At 39.7% G+C, this 14,859-nt stretch overlaps 1 protein-coding gene across 2 annotated transcripts in view; it reads right to left on the bottom strand.

Moving 5' to 3' along the window:
- Positions 1-509: 509 nt before the first annotated feature.
- The window catches only part of PPP2R5E (protein phosphatase 2 regulatory subunit B'epsilon), a 141,601-nt gene continuing 127,251 nt past the window's right edge, over positions 510-14,859 (bottom strand). For both annotated transcript variants that reach the window (XM_004426228.3, XM_014784284.2), the window contains exons 11-14: positions 13,795-13,914; positions 8,834-8,961; positions 6,579-6,680; positions 510-1,879 (exon numbers count right to left, since the gene is read on the bottom strand). In XM_004426228.3, coding sequence (XP_004426285.1) covers positions 1,780-1,879; positions 6,579-6,680; positions 8,834-8,961; positions 13,795-13,914 — 450 coding nt within the window. In that variant the 3' untranslated portion in view covers positions 510-1,779. The remainder of the gene's footprint in view (positions 1,880-6,578; positions 6,681-8,833; positions 8,962-13,794; positions 13,915-14,859) is intronic.

The raw sequence follows: 14,859 nt of genomic DNA, 5'->3' as shown, positions 1-14,859 counted from the left end.
AAACACTTCATAGGGGAGAAAGGTCAGCGGCTTTTTTTTTTTCCTTTTTCTTGGAAACAATAAAACTGCATTTTCTACTTTATATTTAAATGGAGGGAAGAAAATATACAAGTCCATATTGATATTATACTTCTACTAAGAGCAACAACAGTTCGTATGTTCATGTTGGCTACTATCACAATTCAACACATGAACACAGAATCAGCTCTCTACCACAAACACTGCTGGAAGTGATGGTTTAGGATTATCAACTCACTGCTGCCATGTCCATAACGAGCAAAAGCATCCTGGAAATAAATCCCAAAATACGTATGTTTCAGTACATAATAATGCAACCGCATTAGGTAAGTATACACTGTACACAAGATTTATCAGCATTTTATCTCCCCAGGATGTAAGATTCCTCTTTTAAATACAATGCAGAGAGCCAATATGATATATCTATAATACAGCCCTCGATTTTGTTTTGTTTTTTGTGTTTTTCTTAAACAATTTGGTCACAATGCACCTTTGATATAAAAGCATTTTTAAACTTTATTATTAATACTCAGGACATTAGGAATTTCCAGATTTTTTCAGTAGCATTTGTAGAACCACTTTTGGTAACAAATACAGTAGTTAGGAATACGCATCCAATTCAGAATGCATAATAATGTTTATCCTGAATCCTTTTGGGCTAAAAACAGGGCTGGCGCTGGGATGAGATACAGAACGAGAATCTACAAAAAACACTGTAACATGTTTGTTTTTTCCCAGAGGCTATATCCTCTTTGCTGGAATACTTTATAAATACATATTAAAAAGTAAGGCAACAACTCCAAACAGTTCCTGCTGTTTGCTCAACTTCTATTCCCAATTAGATTCGAAATCCTGGCCATCAGTTTCATGGTTGTAGTGTTTAGTGTTTGTCTTTCTTATTTCAAAATGGTCCAAAAGGATGTTTTCTAACATTTCTAAAACATCTCTGGTACGTGTGTTCAATGATGTACACAACTAATACTGGTCAGGTACTGAAGCCTATGATGTCCCAGTGCCTGTTTTCAAAGGATTCAAGACATTGATTTGGATTCACCATCAACTGATGTATGAATCCAAAATTCCCTTCCCTACTATGTTTATCACCTCTGCTCTTTTACTCCTAATTTTAAAACTAAAGGAGTACCAGGACTACCTGGTTACTGGAGGGATGTTCACTCCAGTAAACAAAACTTTTTATCAGGGACCTTTATAATTCACGGCCCCATTCCATGTGGACATTCATCTCACGAAGATGTGCAAAAGGAAAAGATGTCAAATTACAGTCAAGTCATCCAGAGGAAGATGTTATACAAACTTTTAAGGAAATGACAGTCTTTTTTTTCTTCCTTTACTATAAATACATTTAACAGCTTAGCAGAAAGACAAGCTAAATTTAAGATTGTTCACATTTGAAAATTGTTTCATACTCTCTGCTAATGATAAACAAGGAACTCCCAATAATGGAATTTTAACATAGCAATTTCATCAACAGATCTTTGAAGACTGCTTTTTTTTTTAAAGAGGGTTAGAACAATGATTATGTTTGCAAAGTTCTGAGAAGTCCATCTACTGTCCAAACTTTGGATTGAAGTCCTTATTTTTTTTCCTTTACTTAGAGACAGGTATATACAGTGCTGTTGTAATAATGAAACAAATGTGAAATCTACTGTAAAGTTGCACAATACAGAAAACTGTTGCTCCATCTTCTACTACATAAATGTGTGACTCCACAGGTTAGTGATGTTGTCGTCATTATTTTTGTTAAGTTGGAATTATCCCATCACGTCTAAGACCTCTCTTTAACTCCAGATCCTCCAGTTTTTTCCACAATTCTTCACGCTCCTTTTCTTTCTTTTTCTCACTGGGGGAAAAACAGAATACAAGGTAAACAACTGAGAAGGTTTAAAGAGATTATCCAACAATAACTGCACCTTTGACATACTTTTCCCCATGTAGGTTTTAAACGGTCTTTGAAAAGTTTGGCATTAAGCTTACGGGTGTTTGTCTTTTCGGTTTTTCTTTCTCTTGCTCCTTTCTTTTTTTCCTGACACTTATATAGACACAAAAGTAGTATCAATGAACACAGTAGGAGATGACAAGAATTTTTTTTTTTTTTTTTTGGTGAGGAGATCAGCTCTGTGCTAACATCTGCCAATCCTCCTCTTTTTTTGCTGAGGAAGACTGGCCCTGGGCTAACATCTATGCCCACCTTCCTCCACCTTATATGGGATGCCGCGACAGCATGGCTTGCCAAGCAGTGCGTCAGTGCACGCCCGGGATCCGAACTGGCGAACCCGGGGCCGCCGCAGCAGAGCGCGTGCACCCAACCACTTGCACCACTGGGCCAGCCCTGACAAGGATATTTTAAGATTTCACATTAATCTTTATACTTTCTCTTTATACTTAGCTTAATAAAGAAAATTAACTTCAGAATTACTGAGAAACAAAAATGGGGATCATTTATACGTATCTGTTATCCTAAAACCAATGGCACATTAGTGATTTTTACTTGGGGTCTAGTTAAAATCTAATTTTCTCTTCGTCTCCAAATAGTTTCTCAAAAGGGATGCCAGAGATGACACTAATACCAAGAATGTAGTATGCCAAGAAAATATATTTCCTCCTTATTATTATCCATTTTCCTGCACTATATATATGTAAACTCTTCAGCAGAATCTTGTTCTTACAAATATTAATAAACCACAAAATCCAAATTATTAACTTACTTTATACCTATATATACAACCAAATTAAATATTCTTTCTTTTTTGGTTTCAGTTTTAATGATCTAGACAGAACTTCACTGATGTTATTATGTATTACACTTTGAATGTTCCAAGCCTTCAAATTTGACTCAATATCAATCTGACTAGTGATTTCCAGACTTTCAGATTTCACTTTTTGGTAAAACTTACCAAAACACTAGATGTCCAAAGTAGGGTCAACAAATTTTATTTTGCCAAGGACATTTTTATATCACCATATTTTTATAAAAGCAAGGATGTTAATTTTAACATCAATCAAGTAGGAAGTACATAATCCAAGAATACATGACTATACTCTAAATTAAATAAGTTCACATTAAAAATAATTCACTGCACTGGCCCTAGTTTTCTCATGTTGTGATGAACCAGTAAACTGCAGACCCTGATGACATTTGTGAATCCACAGATTCAGATAATTCCTGAAAACGGGCTCTGCCATCTCAGGCCTGGGGGATGTTGGCCTTGAGCTACTTCACCTTGCAAGGGTTGAACTTCAGTTACAGTACAGTATTTACTCAGGGAAATCCACATAGGTTAAGTGAAATTTGTATATAATTCCAATGCCTCATTTTTTTAATGTCATCACCAATTTTTTAAAGTTACATTGATCTATAGCAACAGAAATTAATCTCCATCTCCCCCCAAAAATCTCCAGAAATATCTAAGTAATTTTATATTCTCATTCCAGTGAAGTCTTAAGGGAATAATTATATAATATGTAGTTAATATTATCATTTCATAATTAACATTTTGGTAAATGAAGCCTTGTTTATATTATAACTAGTTTTAGCTATCTCAAATACAACCTGCACAACATGAATTTCAGTGGGCATAACAGTTTTCAAACAATTACCTATTTGGTAATTTTGACCCTGAAAAATTATATTTACAGGGCAATAAGGGCACGATGAGATAATTCTCCACTCATTATGGATTCCAGATTCTTAATTATAAAGCAAGCTGTTTGGTAAATTATCACTTTTGGTTTCTCAGGACAGTTTGGAGATAATATTCAGTCAAAATACATGTTATAACAGAACTTTGATTTGAGTACATTTAAATAAATTCTACAGATCCTGCTGAGTTTCAATGCATATGACCTTTTTATTTGGAGGAAGAAGACGGTGGTAAGCAAGGGCTTAGGAACTTGACTCAACTAAAAAATAGCTTCAACACATGTTAGGTTCATACTGCCCTAATCTGCAGTTTAAATTAAATGCCGACATCATTAAAACACTCATCATCCTGTTACTAGAGCGTTCCACTCACGTCTTTGATCAGGAGTATTACAGCATTCAATGCAATGCGTCTGTGGGGCTTTTCTTCCAGATGAACTTTATGCTGAGTTATCCTTCATCTTTTATACTGACAACTTTATCTTCAAAAATTCTAAATATTTCTGATATAGTTACTGTCACTCCCATTCTTTCCCACTTTTCTGTCTCCCTGTAGGTGGGAATTTTAAAACTTAACTACATTGTCATGCTAGGGATACTGTCAAATTCTCTTCCAATTTTGATTTTACATAGCACTAATGTTGGCGTATGTATCTAACTGTGTTAGTTACTTATTCCACCCACCATTTTCAGATTTGAAATACTTAAAAATATGATCTGAACTGAAACTGTTACTAACTTCCTGCCACCCAGAAGTGAAATCCTCCATTCCATTCTTCTCTGATAGTACCAAATAAATCTCTTTCTTTTCCTATTCCCATACCTGTGGAGAAACCAATGTTTCCATCCATTCAGTACAACCTTCTATTGCTCATCTGACAAAATATTACCCTTGCTTTAAAAAGATCCTTCTCTCATTAAGAAAGTCCATTCACTATAAGTCACTTTAATATACCAGATCATCAGAATCAACTTCATAGTATCTATTCCTTTCCCCTTGGTTAATTCTTATATTTTTCAAGAGTTTGGTCTATTTAGTTTAAAGGATAAATGATCAGAAAACAGTTTTATTATTGAAGTTCAATAAATGTGAATTAATTTAACTCAACAAATTTGAATATTTTAGAAATAAGGTCTTTAATACTCTTAATGAGATCCCACAGATTTAATCCTTATCCAACTAGGATAATAATAATGGGCTTTCAGTTGCTGTGAAAGAAAGGACATTATGTACAATGCACTCTTTAATGGTACGTCACAGTACGAAAATGTGCCCTTTATCTCCTTTACTTGTAAAAATAACATTGTTAAAAGATTTTAATTTAAGTTTGGGACAAGGAGGGTTATTATAAATTTAATGATCTGCAACAACTGTAAATATAGTAAATTAAAAGCTCTTTAAATTGGAAGTGTGGCACAACATATCCCATAATTGATATTTATTCCAATATTGTATCAAAAATCTCAGCCTCTTCTGTCTACAGTTAAACAGTTAAACACTTAATACTCCATAATTAAGTTGCTTTTCAATATAGTACACCCTGGTAACTTAAAGAAAATCACGGAGATGGTCCTTTGTCCCCTGCCACCAAACCCTTCTCCTCATTGCTTTTTATCAGTAAAATGCAAGTAATATTCAAAATCAGGCAAAGCAAAGAAGCAAGGGAACCATAGATAGCTTTGCTCAGAAGGTTCAGCAAGGTGCTTGGTATGAATACTCCCACCCCACACACACCTCTGGGATCCTCTAAGGTCCATGGTTTTATAATATACAAAGCTGACATCTGCTTCTGGATGATCAAAGCCAAACCAGAGGCCCAACTACTAATAAGCTCTCTAGGTCTTCCTCAACATCTCTAAGGACATCAATGCCTCGGTCTGAACGTTTGTGTCCCCTTAAAATTCACGCGTTGAAATCCTAACCCCCAAGGGTGATGGTATTAGTAGCTGGGGCCTTTGTGAGATGATTAGTTTAAGAGGGTGGAGCCCTCGTGAATGGGATTAGTGCTCTCATAAAAGAGATCCTGCAGAGATGCTTTGCCCCTCCCACCATGGGAGGACACAGTGAGAAGGCACCAGCTATGCAGCAGAAAGAGGGCCCTCATCCAACCATGCTGGCACCATGATCTGGGACTTTGTGCCTCCAGAACTGTGAGCAATAAATTTCTGTTGTTTATAAGCTTTCCATGAAATACCCACATGTGGTATTTTGTAATAGCAGCCTGAATGGACTAAGACAGCATCTTTTGGAAAGTTGGACATGCTGAATGAGAAATAACAAAATTGAAGAATCACATAAATGAAATCAAGAAAAGCTTTACTAAGCCATAAGCATTTACTGTAAAGAGTTCAGCTGGTTTTTGCTCCCTTTTGGTGTTAAACATTTGAGGATTTATTCAATATCAGACTTCATCTCCAAGTTCTTTTCACTGCCCTTTAAATCATAATGAATTTGTTGGGTCCTAGAGTAGAAAGTTAAGTTCTGGGCCAAAGAGCTAAACAAAACTGGTGCCTCATCCCTCTTGCTGCTGGAGGAAGCACAAGATCAGCCCAATTCTAGCTCCAATAAGTTCAGAATGAGAGTGAATCCAGATGGCAAACTACCTGATGGTCCCCTTAAGTGGGCCTGAAATACCAGTTATGTGCCAGGCTCTCAACCCTGAGGCAGAAGAGAAACATCACTGAAGGGAAGGAGGAAAGCAGCCTTTTTCAAAATGGCACTTGGTTACCCAGTGGTACACTAATAAAGACACAGCTAATGAGCATGCAAAAATGAATATATAAAGAAATAAAATTATGCTGCTTATGATTTGGGATGCAATTAGGCAACTTCAGCAAAAAGCAAGGAAAGAACTCAATAGTTTTATGCACAGCTGACAAAAAAGCTTTAAAAAGTTACCGCTGACGATCTGACTTGTATGTGGCTGTCAGTTCATCAAACATGGCACTGTTCATTTCCATAAATGCCTTCAACACATTGTACACTAACGCCACGATAGCCCTGGGAAGCACAGAGAAAAGGGAATGCACTGGTTAGTCTTAAATAACGGATGCTGCAAGAAAAAAGTGAAAGCGCACCCTCTGTCTGAATGAGCTCCTCGTACCGCACAGCCTCCCTCCCCTTCTAGCTGAACAACTAGAAATGACCTACAGCTCATTTCCACATCAAGAGAGTTATATTCTTTACCGTTCAAGGCAAGATATCTTTCTGAGGGGCTGACAGGATTAGAAAAACAAGAATCTAATTTTGCCCTTCTAATTATTGGTACTCAGAATAGACCTGCCTGTGGGCATTTGTTAACTTCATTTAATAAAATAAAGCAACTTCATCCTAAAAAGGAGCACCTGTGGTAGGTCTAACCTTAGGGACCTGAATTTGCATAGATTTTATTTTTAAAGTGATAATATACATAATTCATCAAAATCAAAAGCTGTTCCCATGGAAACAAATAATATGTATATATATATAATTCATACTCAAAGGTATGATACCAAACCCGTCAGTTGGGTAGCTTAATATGAGTTATGTTTCTAGTTGTGATCGGCGTCAGTCCATCCACTCCTGCTTAGTCCCCTTGCTGACCCAATACATACGCCTGTAAGGTAACTGGCAAGCTGGTGATGGCTGCTATTAACTGTGGAACACTACACAGCTAATCAGCCAAACTGGTGGCCCATACTTATCAAGTGCAAGAATAAGCTCTTGGGCAATGTGAGGCTTCTGCCATGACGAGCTTGGTACCTTCAGACGAGACTCTAAATAGCATTGCCCTTTGCAAAAATATACAACATTGCTTCCATTTTGCAACAAACGTCCTACTAATACCACCGAAAAAAACACTGATAAAAGGTCATATGTTAAATAAGCCACGGGCTTGATGTTTCCAAAACATTTATAAGAAAGTGTACTTGCTGTGTGGTGTCTTCCCTGTGCCCATTAAAAGGAGAACTCAAGCCCTCTTCTGTTGAGGGGAATGACCTTCTCAAATATGATAGGCAGTGACTGAGAAAGGCCAAATACAGTATACTGAGCGGTTACAGACACTTGCTAGAACCACTGTCTAGGTCCTCAAGAGACCATCTGCATGATGATACTTATTTGTTTACTGGTTCTTTAATTTTACAAATTTTAGTAATAAAATCTGGCAAATTTGAAAACTGAGAAATGTGGTATTTTACAGTTGTATGCAAAACTTTTCAACACAAACATACTATGAAAATACTAACTTGCCTCTACTAATTTTTCATGCCACATTAAAGTTTCTTTCTGTTCCACAAAGAAATATGTAAAGCCATTCAAATACAGAATGCTTTAACTTTCATAGGACTAGATGTTAAACTTCTCTTTGAAGATTTTAAACTTATTTTTTTCCCTAGAGAACATATATAATGACTGAGTTGGTTTTTAATAAATGGATCCTGTTAAAATGCAAATCAATTCACACCTCATCCCTCCTTACCACTTTTTAGTGTTTCCTTACCATCCACTTGGTGAAGATTCACGTGGGCCGCACTCCCCTTTCTAACCTCATCTTCCAACAACCTCCCCAAAGACCCGGTGCTTTAGTCCTCCAAACCCACAGGTCTCAGAACTTACAGGTGCCTTTTACATTTTTCTGCCTTTTTACGTGATGAATAGACCCACACTCTGAAAGGGCTTTACCCGTCCTCTCCACCTGCCAAATTCTTTTAAGATTCAGTTTGAGCATCGCCACCTTTTCAATATCCACAAACCTCTCCTCTTGTTCCAGAGCATCCCCAAAATGTCTCGGCTACATTCACAGACAAGTCAGGAAGCCCTCGGGTAAACCGATATTTTAACATAACGGCACTTAAAACACTGCTTTGTAAAATATCTGTTTACTTGTAGGTCTCCCCAACCAGTCAGTGAATTTCTAAAAGGTACGAATTTTTATCTTTTTACATATCCGTCTTCAGCAACAAGCACAACATCTGGCACAGAGCAACCATTCAAGACATTTTATTTAGCAAAAGAGAAGGAGAAAGGAAGAGAAGGCCAAAGGAAGAGAGGGAGAGAGGGAAGGAGGGAGGGAGGGGCATGGGAGGGAGAGAGAAGGAAGGAAAGGAGGGAAGGAAAGGAGGGAAAGAGGGTGAGAGGGAGAGAGGGACGGAGGAAAGAAACCAAAAACCTACGGATTCCAGTGTTCTTTTGAAATCCTATAAAGACTGGAAAACATGATGGGAAGGATGACATTAGAGTTTTCTTCTATCAAACTCATTATGTATTCATTATTCCAATAATAGAGTGCCCTTTCTGCCACCTTTGAAAAAAGAAAAATACAACGTTAAGAGAGAGAAAAAGACAAAGATAAAACAAAATTATAATCTCTCCAAACAAAAGTATTTTAAGACTATTTTTTTATATCATCCAAGCAAATGTAAAATTAAACATCAATCACACTTTACATTTTTGTGGTTTAAAATCTTTCAGAAAGGGGTCTGGCCCAGTGGTGTAGTGGTTGAGTTTGTGTGCTCCACTTTGGCAGCCCGGGCTTCACAGGTTCGGATCCCGGGTGCGGACCTATGCATCGTTTACCAAGCCATGCTGTGGCAGGCGTTCCACATATAAAATAGAGAAAGATAGGCATGGATGTTAGCCCAGGGCCAATCTCCCTCAGCAAAAAGAGGAGGATTGGCAACAGATGTTAGCTCAGGGCTAATCTTCCTCACACACAAAAAAATTATCTTTCAGAAAGTTCCAAAGTGGTTCATCAATTTGGGGAAGGAAAAAAGTGTTCCTACCTATTTATTTATATTCTTCTTTAATACTGCCCATTTTATCTGATTCCATATTTCCCTTACATAGCTGCCAAACTACCAACACCTGTACCTACTTCTATCACCACACTGTTTCCCCATCACTTTAACCTCCTTCCTGGCTCACCTCTTTCGTCCCACACTTCAGATCAACCACAGGGCCCAGCACATGGCTGGCATTTGGTCAACAGCTGCTGACCAAAACCTGGCTGCCCATCACTGCAGACCAGTCACATGCACTAAGCACCCCCTATGGCCAGGCACTGCGCCTACACTGAGGTAGAATGCACCATTCCCACCACCATTCAAGGAGTAGGGACCCCTGTGCTCACTGTATAGATGAGGACACTGAGGTTCTGAGTGTCCTAGCCAAGGTAACCTGGCCAGGGTCACAATGCTAGTAAATAGTCAAAGCTGGGACTCAAGTCGACTGCCCAGACTCTTTCCAGACTTCATGTCTGGTCCCCTCCTTTGAACCAGGTAAGCCAGGAGAAAGTCACTCGGTCTCAGGACTCAGGACCCTAGCTGCACATACACCTGCTTGCCAGCTCAGATCCCTTTTCTCTGACCAGCACGCTATCAACTGACTATGAATTCAAAGGAAGCCCTCAAAAGAATAATCTAAAATATCTAAAAAGTAACCTAAAATAATAATTAAAATAACCCAAAATCTCAAAAAAATAATCTAAAATCTCTAAAGTGGGTATATATATGGGGAAAGGAGAAAAAGTGTGGCCTCTTTCATTCATATAGATGAAGAAATTATGGTTTTAACTTAATTAAATTTAAATTAAACTTAAATTTAATAATTAATTTAATAAAATGGTACAAGATGTAACCACCAATAGACTCTAAGAAATTAGAACCTTTCCATTTACATTATTCAACTTGGTTCAAAAAAAGTCCTGGGACTCATGAGGCACTAGACCCTGAGAGTACAGAGAAAACAATGAATTATTATTCAGTGTGTCCCAGACGCCAGCCACTGTGCTAAGTGTGTCACATACATAGTATCTCATTTAATCTTCACAACCAACGTTCAGAGTAGGCACCATTTTTCCTATTTTGCAAATCAGGAAACTGAGGATCAGAGTAGATAAGCCATTGCCTCAAGGTGACAACCTAGCAAGTGGCAGAGTCCAAAGTCCTGCTCTTAACTTCTTCACTCTGTTATCCCCACGTATCACTGAGGGGGATCTACTTGCCTATCCAATGGAAACTGTGATGGATGCTGCATCAGATACAGAATAAAGCACCAGAGCAAAGAGCAGGCAGGACAATCCAGATGCCATGCGGGAGAGGAAGAGTGGCAGGAATGGAACACAGGAGGCGGCATCTACGCTGGGCTCTGAGGGAGGAAGGAAAGAAGGAAAGGGCATTCCAGGTTGAGGGAATCATGGAGAGGGGGACAGAGGCACCAACGTGGACAATGTGTCTAGAAACCATGGAGCACATGGTGTGGCTGAGGCAGGTGGTGGGCAAGGCAAGGCAAGGGAGGGGAGAAGAAGAGGAATGGGGATGAGGCTGTTCTGAAACTTAGAAGTGAAAGAGGAATTTTAAAGAGACCACAGGAGGATGCTAGCCAAGAAGAAGGGAACCAGGCTTTTCCCATATCCAGTTATGAGTCTAATGTTGACCTGCTACTTAATGCTAACAAGTATCCTAATCTCTGTGTCTATTTGCCAATATGTAAAATCACTTACAGAAAGAAAGTCAGTATCCAGCAAAGCCCCTTAAAGAGGAAAGGCGTTGTTTATGCAAAGTAAAAATCAGCAAGTCTGACACTAGGACAGAATCACTACTTTCCTGGGACTGACTGTCCTCCTGCACACATGGTGGCAGTGTCTCTAGCTCAGAGCCTTCTGACCCCAATGCCACACCTGGGGCACGCAGTGAGAGGCATCTGGCTGCAGAGCGGCACTCGATAAATGTTTGTTGAATGAACCAATGAACACTTAATGAATGAATAAAGAACCTCTGTTCTCTTCCTTTCTTGGGTTCTTAGTTTTACTTTTGTCAAATAATTTTAAATTCCTTTTTCTTTCTCCTATGGACTGAATTGTGTCCCCCATCAAATTCCTATGTTGAGGTCCTAATCCCACAATGTGAGTGTATTTGGAGACAGGAGGTATTTGAGGTTAAATGAGGTCTTAAGGGAGGGTTCCTAATCTGATAGGCTTGGTGGCCTTATAAGAAGAGGAAGAGAGAGAGATCTCTTTTTCCTTCCACACACACGCACCAAGGAAAGGTCATGTGAGGACACGGTGAGAAGGTGGCTATCTGCAAGCCAGAAAGAGAGCCCTTACCAAGGGCAGACCATGCTGGCACTCTGATCGCAGACTTCCAGCCTACAGAACTATGAGAAATAAGTTTCTGTTACTTAAGCCACACAGTCTATGGTGTTTTGTTATGGAAGCCTGCTATGGTCTAAATGTTTATCTCCCCCCAAAACTCATATGTTGAGATCCTAACCCCCAAAGATGATGGTACTCATAGGCAGGGGCTTTGGAAGGTACTTAAGTCATAAGAGTGCAGTCCTCATGAATGGGATTAGTGCCTTTTAAAAGAGGCTCCAGAGAGATCCCTAACCCCTTCCACCACGTGAGGATACAACAAGAAGTCTGCAACCCAGAAGACTGCCTCACCCAACCATGCTGGCACCCGGATCTTGGACTTCCAGCCTCCAGAACTGTGAGAAATAAATTTCTGTGGTTTATAAGCCACCCTGTCTGTGGTAGTTTGTTAGAGCAGCCTGACTATGACACATCCCCAGCTGACTAAGACACTTTGTCTCCTTTCTAAGCTTCTAAGCATCATTTAAGCCTCTCTGGTAATACTCATGTAAAAAGAGATTCCTGCTCCTTGCCCTCCATTACATCAAACATCCTGATGAAAACCAAAAACTAAGGCAAACAACGCAGATGTCTGAGCACCACCACAGGCCATGTGTGATATGCAAAACACCTACATAGTATCCTGCAATTGGGTTTTTTTTTTAATCTAGACGTGTTATATCATCTGAATGTAACAGTTCACGTTAAAGTTTCTACTCTTTTTTTTTGGTGGTGTGGTACAATCGCAGAACTGTCATAAGATCACTGACTTGACATACTAAGACGTCTTTAGGTCAAAAATTAAAACAACAGCAACAGCTAGTGTCTCTAAGTATGCAGGATAATGACACTTCAGGGAAAAGCCCACATCAAGTCCACCAGGTGAGCAGTGTGGTTCTGTGCTGCCAACTACAATCTAAACAATCCCTTCAATCGACAGGCAGTATACAGAGTCAGTTCTCCAGGTCTGTGATCTGGACCTCTGGTGAGACAGCTAAAGGATAAAACCTAATGTGTTTTCACCCCAGCTCACCCTCTTCCCTCCCCTGTGGGTCCCACCTCACTGCAGCAATGGCGCCAACTGAGAAAAGCTGCCCAGGTTCGCTTCCCTGTGTTCTCCTGGAGTGCCACAAGGAGGCAGAGCAGCGCCATGGGAAGGTCACAGGCTCTCATGAGAAGCTACACCTACTGACTCCACTCCCTAGTAACTTGGGACCTTGAGCAAATCATTCTCTGAGTCTCATTTTTCTTCATCTAGAAAATGGCCAAAAAAAAAGCTTCATAGGATCATTTGAAGTTTGAATGTATGCCAGCGTCCAGCACAGTGCAGAACATCAGGGTTCTCTTTTTCTCTGAAGCTTTACTCGGCATTTTCTCTTACACACTACCGGAACTCCACCAGGCCACTTCTTATTCAGCTACATTACTCAAGACAAGCGATTTCACCACTCTGAGCCTCCGTGTTCACATCTGTACAAATCATAACGCCCTCCTTGCAGGGTGGCCATGAGAATTAAGTTACTGGACATAAAGCACCGTCACAGTGGCTGTCATGTAGCAGGTGCTCAAGATAAAGGTGATTATTATTAAAATTACCTATCACGTGAGAAAATAGCAAATAAAAACAAGTAGCGGGGGGGGGGGCGCCCCAGTGGCGCAAGTGGTTAAGCGCACGAGCTCCGCTGCGGTGGCCTGAGGTTCGCAGGTTCAGACCCCGGGCGCGCAGCGACGCACCGCTTGTTAAGCCATGCTGTGGCGGCGTCCCATATAAAGTGCAGGAAGATGGGCACGGATGTTAGCCCAGGGCCAGTCTTCCTCAGCAAAAAGGGAGGATTGGCATCAGATGTTAGCTCAGGGCTAGTCCTCCCCCGCCAAAAAAAAAAAAACAAAAAAAACCAACAAGTAGCTAGCATCCACTACATTTCTTTCAATACAAATAAAACCTTACCAAAACAATACATGTTGTATAAGCCACTCTGGGCTCATGCCGTCTTTATTACTAACCTGAAAATGGGGGCTGGATACACACTTGGCAATTTGTTTAAACAAAGGTTCTTGAATTTTAACAAATTGTGAAGGTTCAATCACATCCAATATTTCCTCCAGCTCCCCAAGGAACATGACCTATAAATACATGGAAAACACAAAATGTCAGGCACTTCATTAAAAAATCCATATGAACGATGAGGATTAATGAGAGTTTGCACTGTTTTAAGAATAATTTAAACATAAAACCAAACAGGAACAAATCAGGCATTAACCCATGCTAGAGATGTTTGTTTCACAAGGAATTCACCAGAGGGTACTTGTTAAGAGCAAATTCCCTACAGCACTGAAAATATGATTCTATTCACTTTGGAAAAAATACTCCATGTGCTACTTCTATTACAGAACAATGGGCCCCGACACACACTGGAGCAGGCCCCGGGAAAACAGGAACCTGTGGGGCTCTCCGCTTTGTTGCTATCAACCGAGCTATGTCCCCCCGACCCATATATTTTAAAACAATGGGAGAGTGGCCCTCCTGCACGGACGTATAAAAGTCCACAGCAGCACATGCAGATACTCGCCAATATTTACAGCCCCTGCTATGGGGTAGGTGCTCCTCCAAGATATACCAGTTAACAGAACATACAGAGTTGGAGAGACACAAATGAGCAGATTCACCCACACACGGGTTATCACTTGAGCACGTGCCGACCCAGTCTCCACACTCGCACACACTGACATACATACGCAAGGCGTGCATAATTGCTCACTATCGAGCACAATGACTCTCATGGCCTCAGTACCATGTGCCTCAAGAAACAGAGCTTTTAGGTCACAAAATGGAGCCAAATCACTAGCATGGTCAATGGTTTTAAATATAATGGAAAACTGACAGAGAAATAAAAACCAGTTACCTATTTAAGCATGAAAAAATAACTATCTTAGAAAAAAATTAAGTATGCAATTAAAATATGAAAAATGACAATGTTTTCATATCTTGAGATGCATCTGGGTAGCAATGCATAGTTTAATTTCACCTACAGGTATTAAGAAATCAGACGATTTTCTGAAATTGTGTAT

Source organism: Ceratotherium simum, chromosome 24 (genome assembly GCF_057802395.1).
Source record: "Ceratotherium simum simum isolate JZ-2026a chromosome 24, ASM5780239v1, whole genome shotgun sequence".
Taxonomy (NCBI): domain Eukaryota; kingdom Metazoa; phylum Chordata; class Mammalia; order Perissodactyla; family Rhinocerotidae; genus Ceratotherium; species Ceratotherium simum.
Note: the sequence above shows the minus strand (reverse complement) of the source record. Positions and strands in the feature narration are given on the sequence as shown.